The sequence below is a fragment of the Homarus americanus genome, unplaced genomic scaffold, assembly GCF_018991925.1.
Source record: "Homarus americanus isolate GMGI-L3 unplaced genomic scaffold, GMGI_Hamer_2.0 scaffold4896, whole genome shotgun sequence".
NCBI lineage: Eukaryota > Metazoa > Arthropoda > Malacostraca > Decapoda > Nephropidae > Homarus > Homarus americanus.
In genome coordinates, this window is record NW_024749657.1 from 827,772 (window position 1) to 843,805 (window position 16,034).

General features: G+C 38.2%; 1 protein-coding gene across 13 annotated transcripts in view; it reads right to left on the minus strand.

Moving 5' to 3' along the window:
* LOC121853648 (transmembrane protein KIAA1109 homolog) overlaps window positions 1-16,034 on the minus strand; it is a 139,472-nt gene that overhangs the window by 46,431 nt on the left and 77,007 nt on the right. For 10 of the 13 annotated variants that reach the window (XM_042347953.1, XM_042347952.1, XM_042347950.1 and 7 more), the window contains exons 49-64: window positions 15,560-15,685; window positions 14,305-14,488; window positions 14,000-14,170; window positions 12,659-12,811; window positions 12,192-12,300; window positions 9,840-9,967; window positions 9,205-9,333; window positions 8,795-8,953; window positions 8,129-8,228; window positions 5,980-6,164; window positions 5,665-5,811; window positions 5,213-5,474; window positions 4,723-4,922; window positions 2,928-3,301; window positions 2,604-2,723; window positions 472-630 (exon numbers count right to left, since the gene is read on the minus strand). In XM_042347953.1, the coding sequence (XP_042203887.1) occupies window positions 472-630; window positions 2,604-2,723; window positions 2,928-3,301; window positions 4,723-4,922; window positions 5,213-5,474; window positions 5,665-5,811; window positions 5,980-6,164; window positions 8,129-8,228; window positions 8,795-8,953; window positions 9,205-9,333; window positions 9,840-9,967; window positions 12,192-12,300; window positions 12,659-12,811; window positions 14,000-14,170; window positions 14,305-14,488; window positions 15,560-15,685 (2,706 nt within the window). The remainder of the gene's footprint in view (window positions 1-471; window positions 631-2,603; window positions 2,724-2,927; window positions 3,302-4,722; window positions 4,923-5,212; window positions 5,475-5,664; window positions 5,812-5,979; window positions 6,165-8,128; window positions 8,229-8,794; window positions 8,954-9,204; window positions 9,334-9,839; window positions 9,968-12,191; window positions 12,301-12,658; window positions 12,812-13,999; window positions 14,171-14,304; window positions 14,489-15,559; window positions 15,686-16,034) is intronic. The other 3 variants (XM_042347960.1, XM_042347948.1, XM_042347949.1) reach the window with 2 other exon arrangements.

Genomic DNA, 16,034 nt, shown 5'->3' on the forward strand with positions numbered 1-16,034 from the left:
GCTCTCAATGACACTGGTCTCAGAAAAGGTCTTTTTAAAAAGTGCTGTTGGCTTGTGGTTTATTGACTGGTTGAGTTGGGGTAAGTTTGGTTGATGTGAGAAATGTCTGTGATGCAATTTACATAATAAATCTCTCTACAAATGAGAAATGAAAAATTAAACCATTTTGATCTCAAACTAAGATGTCTAACAATGTTTATATCTAATTTCTGTTAAGTCTTTATCTGTGGTGTTACCCTCACTCAAGTTGTCAGTCTGTTAGTGAACCAACTGTAACACAGGTCTGATTCTGGAAAACAAATCCTCATGTAAAAGTGTCAAAACTCAGTTTACATATGTATATAGTATAAACAATACATAAATACATGTACAGTACAATATATACATAAGTAGACAATATACAAAGATACAATTATGTAGACAATATGTATACACAAAGATGGAAAATCCCAAGAAGATCCCCCAAAATACCTGAAGTTGGTGATAGTAATAGTTTCAGTCTCAGTGTCAGATACATTGGTAGGAGTGGGAGTTCTCATGTGCCCTGGTGTTGCCAGGAACACATCCCCATTGTCAATCTCATCTGTTGGGTATGAATCTGACGAACCACTAGTGAAGGACAAATGCCGTCTGCAAGGACAATGGAAAACACAATACTGTACTGTGGTAATCTGGTAAATGACAAGTGACATGTTATGACAAGGAAACAAATGAACAATTGCACACCAATACATGTTCCTAACGGGGCCTCTTTAGATGTTCCCTATTCATATTCCATGGAAGAAAAATGGCCACTCTATTGTCATTTTCAATGGGATCAAAACTTTGCTAAACATACATCACAATACAAGTGCTATGATGCTGATCATTTACATTGACATTTGAGGCGTCCCGCATCGTAAGGTGCATTCAAACCGTACGGCCGAAACCCGTTTTTTGTTGGAAAGCAGTATTTTCGGCCTAGCTCTATACGATGGTAGTTGATAAGATCTCCTTACTACACTGTAAATTAGGTTGAAAGCCCTTTGAAAATAGGGTAGAACAATGATTTGTGGCAGATCGGAAATTATGGGCTTGGCTTTCGCGTCGTAAGGTGCTCTCATCCCGTCAGTGAGCGAGTGAGAGGAGCGGGCGGCCAATCACAGCGGCCGGCATACAGCCTCCTCCACCGTCTTGGCCACTGACAGTGAGCTTCTGCTATCTACATCACGGCCCCTCCAGCCAATGAGGCGGAATCCCTCTCTCCCTCTCCCTCAGTTCTCCTTTGTTGTGGCGGGAACTACACTGATATCGATTAAAGTAAAAAAAAGCCATAAATGGGTGGGAGTTTTGTTGCTTCAAGTCAACACTGCAACAACCCAGTACATTACTTCATGATGCGCAATGTATCAATGGTAAGTACAGTTCTTTAGCTTCAAAATGCATCAAAAATGAAAGCTGTATCTCAAAAAACAACAAAGTTATGCATATTTGAAGTTGGAAAAACTTTACACTCGGTTTTCTCGGTTTCAAATTTTGGCTCGAATAACCCGTACGATGCAGGGCGCCTCCTCATTTACAGGTAGCAGGCAATTATCAAACAGCGAGGTACTACCCACCTGGGAAGATATTGAAAGTACAGTATAATGTTGTTGTCTAATGGTAGACCCTGCTGCCATATGGCATCATAAAAATTGTGACCAAGTCCCAGGTTGCTGGTCTGACTTTCTGCCTCATTTACACACAATTGCAGGGTCTCAAATGTTTCTCTTACTTTGACAACACAACATAATTTATAGTGTATACTATATCGTTTTTCACTCTTGATTTTTATTTTTTTTTTTGTGTGTTTACTTATGGCTCTTTATTATTATTATTATTATTACAGTACAGTATTATTATTATATTTTCACCTCCCCAAGGCACTGATGTGGGTCAGTGACCCTTGCCCGGGTGGGTCAATCCCCATTAAAAAAAAGAAAGAAAAATATGTAGAGTAGTTAATAAAGTGATGCTGTTTACACACAAACATACATAATGATGGAATGGACAAACACAGTCCCTCCTGGTTTCACCAACACTGAACAATATGATGATGATCACTTAAGTACTGTAACATGGATGATAATTTACTCAGTACTTTACTTTTATCTCTTAATGAACAAATTTTTTCCATATCCCACCACTTATCACAGAAAAAATTTGTTAAGTCAAAAGTTTGACTATTTTTGCTGGTCCTGAAAATTTTAGGTCAGTGGTCTGGAGATTGTCCAGGTCACCAGTACATGACCAATATCTTCCTTAATGTCTCCTAAATTTTCTCATTGAATTCATGCAGATCTCAGAAATGATCCTCAGCAACCAAAAATCCAGAAACTCAATCCAGTCTGAAAACTCTTTGTCTGGTCATAATGAAGTTTTCAAATACATGAAGCATCTATTCTCATCCAGGGTAAGACAAAAATTTCATAATGGTGTAATGTCATCATATTGGAATCATGGTCCCTGTACTTTGTATTGTATTTAAATTTATATTCCACAATAAAATGAATATACTGCAAAACTTGTAACTTGTACCAACTTACTCAGTAATAGTTGTGTGTACTTTAGTCATAATAACTCACCCATGAGATGATCCATCCACAAACTTGACTTTCTGAGCAGTGGCATCATTGGCAGTGTGACAGGGGGAGCTGTCCACACTGATGGAGGCCTGGTCTATACTCCCACGACTCCCACAACTTCTGAAGTACCAAAAAAAGTTGCTTTACATTGTTCTTAACCAAGTGTATGCTGAGTTTCAATGATATTGATACATTAAATTTTGATCATATTTTGGTAAAATACTTATATAATCACATTAGTGTTCCTAATGATAGGCCACACTATGAAATAAGCACAAGTGTCATCATTAAGAGCCATGTTGTAGGGAAACAGTGAACACTTACGCTGGTGGCTCTTTCACCTCAATAGTTGGTGAGGGAACTCTGAAGCTCTTAGACCTTAGGTGATGTTTGGGTCCCAGACCCAGCCGGTCTTTCATGGAAGTTGCCTTTACACTCTGGCGGCGAAGTTTCTTTATAACATCTCGACGGAAATCATGAAATACTACTGCTTCCAGTTCTTGTAACCGCCGCATTTCTTGCTCGATAGTGGATGCGGACGCTCCGAGCATCTTGAGATCATTTACCGTCTTAGCCTGTTCATTCATTTCAATCTCCAAGAGCTTCGCCCTCTGTCTAGCATCAAGGTTGGGGTCAAATATGAATGCTGGAAGACTCTCATTAAAAGCAAGTTGTCTTCGCAGGGCATGTGATTCTTGCTGAAAATTCATAAAGAGTTTGTGAGCAACACAACAACAAAGAGTACTAGTGTGTGGTAAGTGTTGAATCAGATCTAGTGGGTGTTGTTAATACTGTACAGTTAACCCTCCTATAACACAATTTTTTAATACATGGTTTTGGTTTTGGCCTCACAATTTTTGGGTTTTAGAAGCCCTCCTTGGTCACCAGGGTGTGTGTGTGTTGTCCTTACAGTTTCAGTTTTGAGCCTTAAACCTGCACCTAATAAACTGAATTAGCATAATCCCAGATTGGGCAAAGTTCCCCCTTACCCCATAAAAAAAAAGGAAATTATATGTCACCCATTATTACAAGAAATTACCGAGAAAGTTTAGTTTTTTTATTTCCTTTTTTTTATCTTCAAAAAATTTCAAATAAAACAAGGAGCAAGGCAAGACCACATTTATTGAAGTACAGCTTCTATTACTGAATTTTGGTCTGCACAGCCGAGTACCCTATCAACATTGCAGTGTCGGGCGACTCGGTTACCTATAAAAAATATGATTCAATTTACTGAGCATTTGATTTTGGCACAAATCCTTTATATTGGTCACTTTTTTTCCATTTTCATATCTTCAAATATATATCTTGAATCATGTAGGGCACTTTTTCTAGGCAACTGAAATCTTATTTACAGCAAAAGTTCAGTACAGTCAATTTTTTTTTAAAATACAGTATATGGTAACTGCATCCACACTTCCACAACAGAGGGTGGCTGCTATACATGAGCACCTACAAGAACATTGAAAGTTGCAAGACATGACATCAACTTGCTCAAGTGAGTAAGATGTATTTATTGACCTCCAGTCCTTGTGATTAAACTATGATAAACATTATGTAGCGGTTTGCCAGTCACTGATGTAACCTTCAGCCTATTCATATTAATTCTTTGTAAAACAATGCAAGTTGTTATCCATATAAGTGAAAATAGTTGGTCTTGGAGTAGAAGCTCAAGGGTCTAAGAGCCTAAACCCTTATTTTCCTCAAAGATTTTAGTCTCACACAACATGGTTTTGGTTTGTCTGGGGTTTTCAAGGAACATAACCTCTTTGTTATAGAAGGGTTGACTGTAACAGTGCCACAGTAAATGGTGGTAACAAATGGGAAGAAATCTAATAAATGAATAATGTTTCAGTGTAAGCCATTTTACATATAGGATGAAAGTCTTAATTAAATGAAGTAATTTACTGAAAAAAATATTCAGGAAAAAATATTGAGAAGAGAAGAAGGGAGTCATTGTGTGCTGAAGGAAGGAGCAGAGTTGAACTTGAGTTGTTATGAACACAGACTAGGCTGAATGCTATGTGGGTCACCTTAGGTTTTAGGAGGAAATGTAGTGTCATATAATATAAAGTGCTAGTATAAATAGCAAACTAGCCAGCTTTATGTCCAGTTACCATACCTGGGAAGTAGCATGATCTGTGTGGTCAACATCGTCGTCTGAATCATAATTGGCTTGAGGCGCTGCAGTATCAGGAGCCCCTGTGAGCATGGTAAGTGTGCGAGCTAATGCACTCAGGTGCTTACCAATGTTGACATCCAAGTGAAGGTCAACTCCCTCCATCTGCCACTGGACATTCAGCAACCACTTCGCATTCTCTGCTGTATGAGAGGGAAGTATAACATGAAGTTAACCTTACATGGGTTGAGGTAATAGAGTACAGCTGGAGAAAGTAATCAAGATAATGACAATTACAAAACTTGCGTCTATTGTTCACCGATAATGTCTACATGAATTTGGTTTTGGATCTTAAAATAAAAGATGTGAGCTGGAACTCACTTAAGAGTGCCTGAATTACTTTATCTCAACTTGAACTTGGATTTGGAGGATTCTACTACAACACTGATGACGGGTAATATCTCACAACAAGGACGTGAAAGTGGAGTTATACCCTTTTCGGAGTGTCCGGCAACTGTACGACTGCAGACCTCGTACGTTCCTTCGGACACTGTGCACAAGTTGATTGTATGGTCCTTAAAGTCAGGCTTCCAGTCATCTAAACTTGTCTCAAACTCAGGAGCAAAGCGCATGCAGAAGCCCTTGAACCTTGCCTTACACACTAATGAGCCAGAGTTACAGGCAGAGATGATGGTGCTCTCTAGTGTGACCACCAAAGCATCTCTCGTCTCTGTTGAATCCACCTGATGGCTCACCTATTAAAGGAAAAGCAAGTTTCATCATATACAGAGAAAGAAAAGATGCAATGCAAATCTACTGTAACCGATGTGCCTCATTTTAAGAAAATTTATAAGCATTTTATAAAGTAAATCTCAATGCCAGTTTTCAGGAAAAATCCTTCGTGCCACTGCCATTGCTGCTATTTAGTACAGTACGTCTACTCACAGTTCGACAAGGGTTCAGCGGCAAGCAGATGCCTATGTCATCTACCGTGAGTTGTAAGTAAACATTGTTCGTTATGTGGGCAGCTGAGGACAATGATGAAAACTGTGGAACCTTTTCAAACACCTGTTGTGTTGCTGTCAGTACTTCCTGAAGAAAAATTATATTTTACTCAACTATCATATAGTTAAACAAAATATATTAATTATTACCAGAGATGTGTATCTAACAAACACAAAGATTACTGGGGTCTAAGTGTACACAATGATATATGAGAGCAAAAAAAGAGAAGTACCCAAACTAAACTTATAAGCTTACTTTATTGAGAGACGCCCGCTGCTCACTCCAGTACTCATAAGCATTTTTGTAGTTGAGCCAGACAAGAACAGCTCGGTCTACGGCCAGGGGCTGCACACACACCAGTGGCCTCGTCAGTGTGATTAAAACCACCTCCCCATCATCACCAACACTCAGCATCTCGTTGTATAAAGCATTGCGCAAGCCTTCAAAATAAAATATATCAAAAGATCAAGAGGACAGTCAGTCATAGAAATAATGGGACAAGATTTATCTGAATAGTAAATACATTACAAGTTAAGAAGGAAGATCAGCTTTAGGAAAAACAGGACAAAACACCAGTTCACAAAATCAGCACCAGACATTTATCAAATGTAATCCAAATTTAATTTCCTTACTGTGTGATTAATGTGATGCTCATTCAGTTCTATGATTATAAATAAATTGAAGCAACATGAGTGGAGGAATATTATGAAAGTATATTCAGGGTTAGGATTCCTGATTTTAAGAATACAGTACAGTTCTCTCCTGTAAGTCCTATTTAAAATCAGCGTCAAGTATTTCCCAAGCAGATAAGGGATATTTCCCACTATTCCCCACCTGCAAGCTGTATGTTATGTTATGGTTATTTTTAACTCATAATTTCAGGTAGATACATGTATTTTTTAAAGTTATATACAGTACATTATGTGTGTATTCATGTATATTTGGCCCCCCCCCCCGTATACGGTATATACATACAGTATAACCTCAGATATCCGACATTTAACCATGCGGAACTCTCAAGCAACCGGCAATTTTTTGGTGGGGGTCAACTTTCAGTATGAAATGTTGAATCACATTTAAAAAATCAAGAGGTCCACCTACTTGAATGTTTGTGCTGGTGTAACCGCTATGATCACCCCATCCACATATACACTTTAAATGTACAAACAGACACTCAAACCATCCTCTGGGCGATGTGACACAGTTCAGCCTGGCAGTCACCCAGCTGACTCAGAGACGTGTGTGTCTGCTGCACTGTGTGTATACCATGATGTCACACAGGGAGAGGAAATGTGCAGCTGGGTGGCAAGTTGGCGATGCAGTTACAGCCCAATGTCTCCACAGGCACGTTCACTCCCACACATACACACCCATGCTTTTCAATTTTCTTATTTTATAGTTTATTATATTTTCTTTATTTCTTAGCCACATTAAAGTATTGTACTGACTTTTTTTTTCTCAAACGAGCACAGACAAGTGATAAACAAGCTGAACTAGCGAGAGATGTTGGGTGGGTTGGCTCACACGAGAGTGAGACCCAAGCGTAAGGGCGGTTCAGGGAGTCAGAGCAGGGTCTTATATTATGGATATGCGTACTGTGCAACCCTATGCTTACAGGTATGTAATTTTCTTCATTTTTTTATTCAGTTACATACACACACAATCCTACATACAGAAAGTGCAAAAATAAATAAAATAAATAATTATCATAAGGAATAAAGTTTTAAGTATCTACAGGCTTCCACCGTGAAATTGTGCGTAGACGTCAGAGGGTCCATGGTGGAGCACTGTAGCTAGGGATGATGCTATGTTGCTAAGGTGAGCACCAGGGGCGACTGTAACACAGTGTAAACACTAATTTGTATCATTTTTGTTCTCTTTATGATTTCATTAATGCTATTTATATCCTTTTGTTATTGATGTTTATATATGCCTACAATTTTAAGTTTTAATGTTACAGTGTACAGTAACAGATAAAGCTACTTTTAGTGGTGAATCTAGCGATCTGAAAAAGGCTTCACCGGCAGTTACAGATGGTTTACTGTACAGTTTGTATATTTCAAGCCTGGTGCTCCAAATCCCAGAAAAAAATACCCTATTCGGCAACCCCCAGGTCCCAAGCATGCCAGATGTATGGTCCCATACCTGTATAGTAATTGTATTTACATTGTGTGTACTATGTGAGCTCACTGTGTTGAATACATATAGGAAAAGATGTTACATTACATTTGTAATAGTTAATTATCCAGCCAGATGATGGATGGTATAGGCTTAGCTCTCTCATCATTCTGTATTCCATATGAATTCCTGTCAAGCTTTTTTCAGCACATCAAATAAAGTAACTGAGGTGAAAATTTTCTCTTTAAAAAAAAAAAAAAAACTTATGAACACAAGTTGTACGTACATATTCTTGTCCGGAAAAATGCAAGCTGCTGGAACTCAGGCTCTGCTTCCTCGAACATGTCGTTTCTGAGGAGCTGTCCCAGAGCCACGTTGATGTCCACCTGAGGAGAGGAGGAGGGTTAACTCAAGCTCCAGTCTGCTGTAACCTTCAATACTGCATCTTTTACTACAGTAATTTTGGACTGAGCAAAGTCATTCAAGCTTTTGGAATAATTATGTAGTTCTTTTAGGGTCTTGTTCAACAATATATTTTTTGTATCACTCTTTCAAGACCTTTCCCAATATATTGCAGGACGGCTGGAATAAACAGCCCACACAAACTTTCTCTCCATTCATTATTTCTTACTAACTGTACAGTACTGTATTCCTCTGTGTGGTGTTTCCCTGCCATAACAAGACCCCAAATATTGTATCTACCTGATTTATTCCAGTTACTTCAACCAGATTAATGCAATACAATAGTAAATATTCCTAAGTTTGCCAAGACATATTTTTCTCATTTTCAGATTCATATATTTCCGATTCATACTGCGGATAACAAACACATACAATTTCCAATACAAAATCTGAACAATTAACTTGTAATTCATCACACACTAACATGAGTTGAATGATTAAAGAATACACTTCCAAACACAGTACTGTACTTAGACAACAACTAACTAACCTGAGCTTTGCCAAATATTTTCATGTGTTGCGTTGGATCAACAGACGTGCGGCTCGGTCGACTAATGTTTTCCACTCTGTTGCTGAGCTGCAGCTCCACCACACCAGTCTCTAGCCGCACTGCTGACTGTGTTGGTGTAGTCGCTGTGATGATGATCCCCTGAAACCAAATCAATTTTACGTCCATTTCATCACTCTTACATCACACACTCCTGACCCATGCAGAGACAAGGTGGTGTGGGCACAGTCATCCCAAAGTGCATTATGTTACTACAGTAATTCTAAATGTAGATTAATTATGAAGGTCTTGCACTGATTTTAAATCTGTGAGACTTCACTATAGTACAAAGTCTACTTCTCTCCCATGATTACATTCACTACAATATACCAGAGAGATGTATAGTTGGTCACCTTAAGTCGAAGCTGGAGTGTAAAGAGGAGTCTTCGAGGCTGAGAGACATGGCTGGTGGGTCCCTCTTCCGTCCACAGTGGTACTGGCTTGTCTCCACCGGCCATTTTCTGCACCACTTCATTTACTTCCTGTTAAGCATTCAGAGACACGTTATTAATATGAATTCTACACATAAACTAGCACACCTTTCAGAGTTTTTTCAAGACCTTTTCTGCTTAAATGGAAGGTGGCCACAATCAGCAGCAATTACACATATATTCTCCCTCTTTATAATTAAATAATTAAGCAATGGATCTCTAGTCCTTAGGGGCCATCTTAATAAAACAAAATAAAACACACATATTAATAAAATTACTACTGTATTCCCTTCTTGTGCACACTTTGTGGCCCTTCACCGCTACTATCATCAGTGCTACCTTTACTACTACTCTACTGCACACACACTGATCCTTACAACTGACTTCAACTTTTTTATACAAGAACCATGAGTAAATAATAAAGAACAAAATAAATAGCCAAACATGTGAACATTGTCTACAACTACCCAGTCCTGTACTGTACACAGATACACTATAACTAATAACAACAATATCATTGGTAACTATGAAGAGGAAGGAAAACTTTTGCTACTAACTTTCATGAAGACTTTCTGTACAAACACCAGGTGGTTTAACAGGTCAGTTGTTAAGCTGTGTTCCAGAGCACCAATCTCTGCTACAGCACTGAGGTAGCTCCCCTCACGCAGCACCATGCCATCTGCTGCTGTAAGTTAGGTCCATTTTGTAATCTATCCATCTAAAATCTTTACTTCTCTTCCACTTGTGTAGGAGATGGATCAAGTGACAGGAAAAGAGATGAGGCAACAAGTTGAAGTTCTCCATATATACTTCCTCAACTTTCATATAGTTTAAGGCAATGTTTTACACTATACACTACAGTAACGTGATGGCCCTCCATTGAAACAGCACTAAGCTCTCCAACATCTTAACAAAAGTATTTTATTATGTCTCAGGGGGGGGGAGTGCCCAATAAACTAGCCCCCTCGGGGGCAAATCTGAATTATGTCTCAGCTGACTGACTATCTGATAATTTCCTGTTGACCTTGTTCTCTTGCACCCACTGTAACTTTATCAGTAAATATTGCAGACACTCAACCATCATCTATGTAGAGTATCCATAAGTAGGATAATTCTTAACCTTTATACTCCTTCAGTGACATTCCTCTTGTGCCTTTCCCATTTACATCATCAATATTTTACGGCCATTTACCATACTTGGATGGGTCAGTTGTAATTACCTGATGACAGCTCTCCATGCTCCTACATCAATATTTTCTTAAAAAATTAGTTATGCTGTAAACCATCACATCTCTCAAATTTATAAAAAAAATTATACCAATCTATATTGTCAGCAAATTTTCTTAATCTCAAACACTTACTCTTTATTACAGCCACACCTTCTGAAGCTTACTATAATATGGTGGTTTATGGAGACTCATGACTGCCCTTAATTAATTAGGATGTTGTCTGACCAAAGTAACTGAATAACAATTATGAAGAATACCTTTGAATACAAAGACAGGAAAATGCTCCTTCAACTTTATAAATCTCACATGCAACCCAGTCTGGATTATTGTATACAGTCATGTAAACCCTACCTCCAAGAAGACCTAACATCCCTAGAAAAGGTGCAACATAGAGCAACTAATATCCAAGTAGACTGAGGGCCTTAGAACTAACAACCCTTCAGCCAAGATACAATAGGACAGATCACATTGAAACATTCAAAATCTTGATAGGGAAGGAAAACGTGAACCCAGACCCTTTTTTTTGTGATGTCATGCACCACCAATGACGGGACATAACTACAAGCTCGCCAAGATATCATGCAGAATGAACATAAGGAAATATTTCTTCACACACGAGGCTGGTAGACCTATAGAATGGTCTACCAGCCCAAACTGTGGAACTGAAAACAGTGCTGGGGTTCAAAATAGTCCTTAACAAAGATTATCAAGAACACTGGAGGGATCCTACACAGGTAAAATCACTACGAGTAAATGGCTTTTACAGTAAGTCCGTGCTTAATGTCGTCCCGCTTAACGTTGTTTCGGTACTACGTCGCTAAACTTTAGAGACCAATAATTTGCTTAATGTCCCGGTGATCCGATACTACGTCGTTTTGTGTCGTTACGGACTACATTTTACGGTGCAACACCCGCTCTCATCTGGCCACGCTATGCTCTCTTGGCTTGGCACAGAGTCTCAGTGACTCACCACCCTCCTCCTCTCCCACCCTCCTCCTCCTCCGCTTCCACCCTCCTCCTCCTCCGCTTCCACCCTCCTCCTCCTCCGCTTCCACCCTCCTCCTCCACTCCCGCCATCCTCTGCTTCATTACCCACCACACACTCACTCTACCACCTCCACCCATCAGTGAGTACCAATACAAACTTAGTAGCTGTATATGTATGCATTATTTTCTATAGAAATGGCAATGATTTTCTGTGGATGTAATGTATTTCATGGGGCAAAGGGAGGCTCAGGAACGTAACTCCCGTATTTTATCTATTTCTTATGGGGAAAATTTATCCGCTTAACGTTGTTTCGTATAACGTCGTGTTTTTAGGAGCGTAACCCCGATGTTAAGCGAGGACTTACTGTATGTTAAATAGTTTTCATATAAGTATAAAGGCAGGCAAATAAATAAGGTAAAATCACTCGGAGTAAATGGCTTATATGTTAAATAGTTCTCATACAAGTTTCTATTTGCATCTAGGTTAAGGTAACATCATCATGAGACTTGTCATTACATACTGTACATATTGCTGTTATTATACTTTATATCAAAATCTATTCTTATACTTACTTTTATGAATAAGGTTTCTAAATGTGAATTTAAATCACAATTTCATTCATCCTTTCCTTCTGTAACTCAGGAGTGAGTCATAAAACTCATTCCATCATATAGAAATAAAGAGAACCACACCTGCATGTTGATCAATACGAGAGGGGGGGTCGTCCTGTATCAGCTCTGCCTCAACGTGCACCTGAGGTAACTGGATGCTGGCAGATGACGGAAGGTGAGTCTCGGTCGGCTGATGAAATACAACACTGATGTGAGTAAAACATATCATGAAAATCGTATTATCTTTAATGAGAATATCTTTTAAACTCCTCCAATATGGGAGTGTACAACAACCAGAATAATTACTATATATGATAACACTGTACACACATTCTCATCAAACCACAATACAGAATAACAGTGGAATATATAAAATGGTGCTTGTGTTTGATGAAGTCATTAAACTATTCTATCTGTTTTCAATAAGTCTTCTATTGGGGCTATGAAAAATAACTTCCTTATCTAGAAAAGGCACAAAGATGAGCAGAAAGAGAAAGGTGAGAGAAATGGGAGGAAGAAGAGGATGAGATAATGAACAAACCACTCACCAAGTCCTGCAGTCTGGTGGAAAAGGAGAGGTGGTGTGTGGGCAGATGTATGGTGAACTTGGCTTTGGCACCAGTGATCCCCAGGCTGGACACTTGTTCCATGCGGTACTGAGCCTGTAGTGAAGGCAGGAGAGCTGCCTGGATGCTTAAACTCTGGAAAAACAAAAAAATATGTTGAGAATAATCTTAAATGTATAAACAATATTAAAACTGTTTACATCTTATTCATCTTCCCCGTAATGCAGCAAGACAAGTCAGGCAGCCATTCTTCCACCAAATGGCACACACCTCACCTATCTCGCTCTCACTGCCTTTTATACTACAGGTATCTCCTTTCATTCTTTTTTGTGGTGTACTCTCTTTACCTAAATGTCTTTCTCACACTCTGCCTTTCCTCTCTCTCTGAGTTTCTCTCTCACTCTTTATCATTTTTTCCCATCTAAAAATATTTGCTGGATATATACAAGAGTGACCACAGGCAGGTAAAAATTTGTATTAGCAGTTTGGTCAAATAGTTCTCTTAGTCAGTTTTAAGACTGGTATTCATAGACCTGGAAGCTGCTGCTAAAAAAATAATTACAGTGCAACCTTGAAAATTTGAATTGCATGGGCCCATGAAGTATACGAATTTTAGAAAAATTTGAATTGCAGCTGTATGGAAGTGCCAGAGCAAATTGTTGTATCAAAACATGCTACAAAAATTATTTACATATCTAAAAACTGTCAATAAGCAATAGGTATAATAAATTAAAAGTATTACTAACTTACTGTATTTATATTCAACAACATTTATTCTAATATATTTAGAACATTATAGCTACAGTGGTCTTCATGTGATCCTGCCAGTCTCCAGTACACCACCACAAAACACGGAAGGGTAAACAATGCGTGACCTAGCATGTCTTGAAACCCGGATGCACTTGTTGTGCTTAGCATTATGATCGCATTTGAAAGCTTGAATTATTATGGTAATATTTTCAAATTCAAAACCTAAAATTTGGCACTTATTTTTAATCAGATGCTATTCGAATTTTAGAGGTTTTACTGTGTCTATTAATATTGATTGGTACTGTTTACATCCTAAGTGTTCATGCATAGGCCAGTGACTGGTTGGCAGAGGGAAACAAAGAGAAACTTTAAGTAAACTCTAATTCATATCTACACAACAATTTCCTGAAAGAAATATCTTAACCTTAAATTTTATTTCATGAAAGCACTTGTTCTTTTTGGAAAACCAAATAACACTCTGACACACAACTTGTTTTGCCAACCAGTGATCTGTAATACCCTCAGTAAATGCTTGAACACCTGGCAAGACTAACCATAACATAGACTGGGTACCTGTAGCAGGATAGAGAACTGAATGACCAGAGGGTGGAGCAGTGCATCAGGTGGGATGGGCTCCTGAGGACCAGGCGGTTCCTGAGGGGGACGAGGTGATGCTGTAACATCTTGCTCTTCTACAGTGGCTCCCCGGCTCAGGCGGGCACTTGGACGTGCCACACGCAATTCCTGTAATTCAGAAGAAGTGCGTAGGAAAGAGAAAAAAGACCTTAAAAGATGAGTGCTACTAATATTAGGAGTTAATATGAAGTGTTCAAATGAGAGATGTTAAAGATGTCAGCGCTAAAGATGTCAGCACTGACCATGAGTGTGGAGGATAGCTGCTTGCTGCCTCGAGTCATCATGTCATGGAGGATGACCGGGTGCTGGGGGATATCTATGTGAACATCTCCAATGGTGATGAGAGCAGAATTCTTGTCTTTGGTCTTACGAGAGAGGCTGGAGTACAGCCCTTGACTTTTGCCAATAGTCACTCTCACCACAGTCCTGAAGGATAAAGCTTACTATAATGTCCATTTACATTTATTTATCTATTTCCCTTATAGTCTTATCACTTTATTTGCCATGACAGCAATCTAAATGCGCCCCCCCCCCCCACACCGAGTGATTTTTTACAAGAAACTTCTGTCTTTTACAGTTACAGTACAGGGGTAATTTTTTTTATTTTTTACAGGAATCAGCCCACCCGGACACAGGTCACTGACCCACATTGGGGCCTGGGGGGCAATAATAATAATAATAATAATAATAATAATAATAATAATAATAATAATAATAATAATAATAATAATAATAATAATAAAAATAAAAATAAAAATAAAATAAAAAAATAAAAATAAAAATAATAATACAGGTAATAATAATAATAATAATAATAATAATAATTATTCATAATTAATACAATTTATAATAAAAAATTAAAAATTAAAATAAAATAATAAAATAATAATGATAATAATAATAATAATAATAATAATATTAATAATAATAATAATAATATTAATAATAATAATACAGTAATAATAATAGTAAGAGAAACAATTGAGACCCTGCAATTGTGTGTAAATGAAGCAGAAAGTCAGATCAGCAACCTGGGACTTGGTCACATATGGCAGCAGGGTCTACCATTAGACAACACATTATGCTTCCAATATGTTCCCAGGCAGTAGTACCTCCCTGTGTGGTAGCTGCCTCCTACATCCTACCTTAACTATTTTTATTTCATATTCCATTATAACAGGGTGACTATACATAATTTATGCACAACTATAATTTGTTTGTTTTAGTTGAGTAATATTATCTTTTCAGAGATGTATAGGAAGATGCAAATGCAAAAAATACAAACTGATGCATCTAACACAAATTAAAGCTTATCTTATGCTGTAGAGAGAAGGTTTACTTTCACCTACCTACACCTAATACTGTATATCTGCATAACCCACTCTAATCTACATCTAAAGATACTGGACAACTACTGCAAGTTAGTTAAGATAATTTGCTGAAATAATTTTCTTAATTCACGAATGAAGTCAGTTCATGATGGAGTGGACGACTTACTGCTGGTTGGGAGCGATGCCTTCGAGGAGTACGATCATGGTGCTGCCGATATGGCCCGTGTGAGAGAGTTCAGATGTTGTGCGCTGGGTGGCCCGTACTGGAGTTCTGGCTCCTCGCACTTTCTCTCTGCAGCACATACAGTGCAACACAATTAACTATTTATCTACATCTTATTTACTTAGTGACTTTGGCACATGTAAGAGATTTGACGGTATCTTTGGAATGACAAAATTAAAAACAAATTCTAAATGATATACAGCATACAGTACAGTAATACAAACACAAGATATACTGTATAAGGGATCATTTTAACAACTCAAAAAGTTATGGACAAAGGTTACATAAAAAAACTGCCAAGAAACACATCTCTAAATTTTCTCTTTCACTCAATTCTGTTTTTGCCAAAAATATATTTTTTTAGCCTTGCTGAGTAATGAACTTCACACTTCCTGTTCTACCAAGGATACTGAGTTTC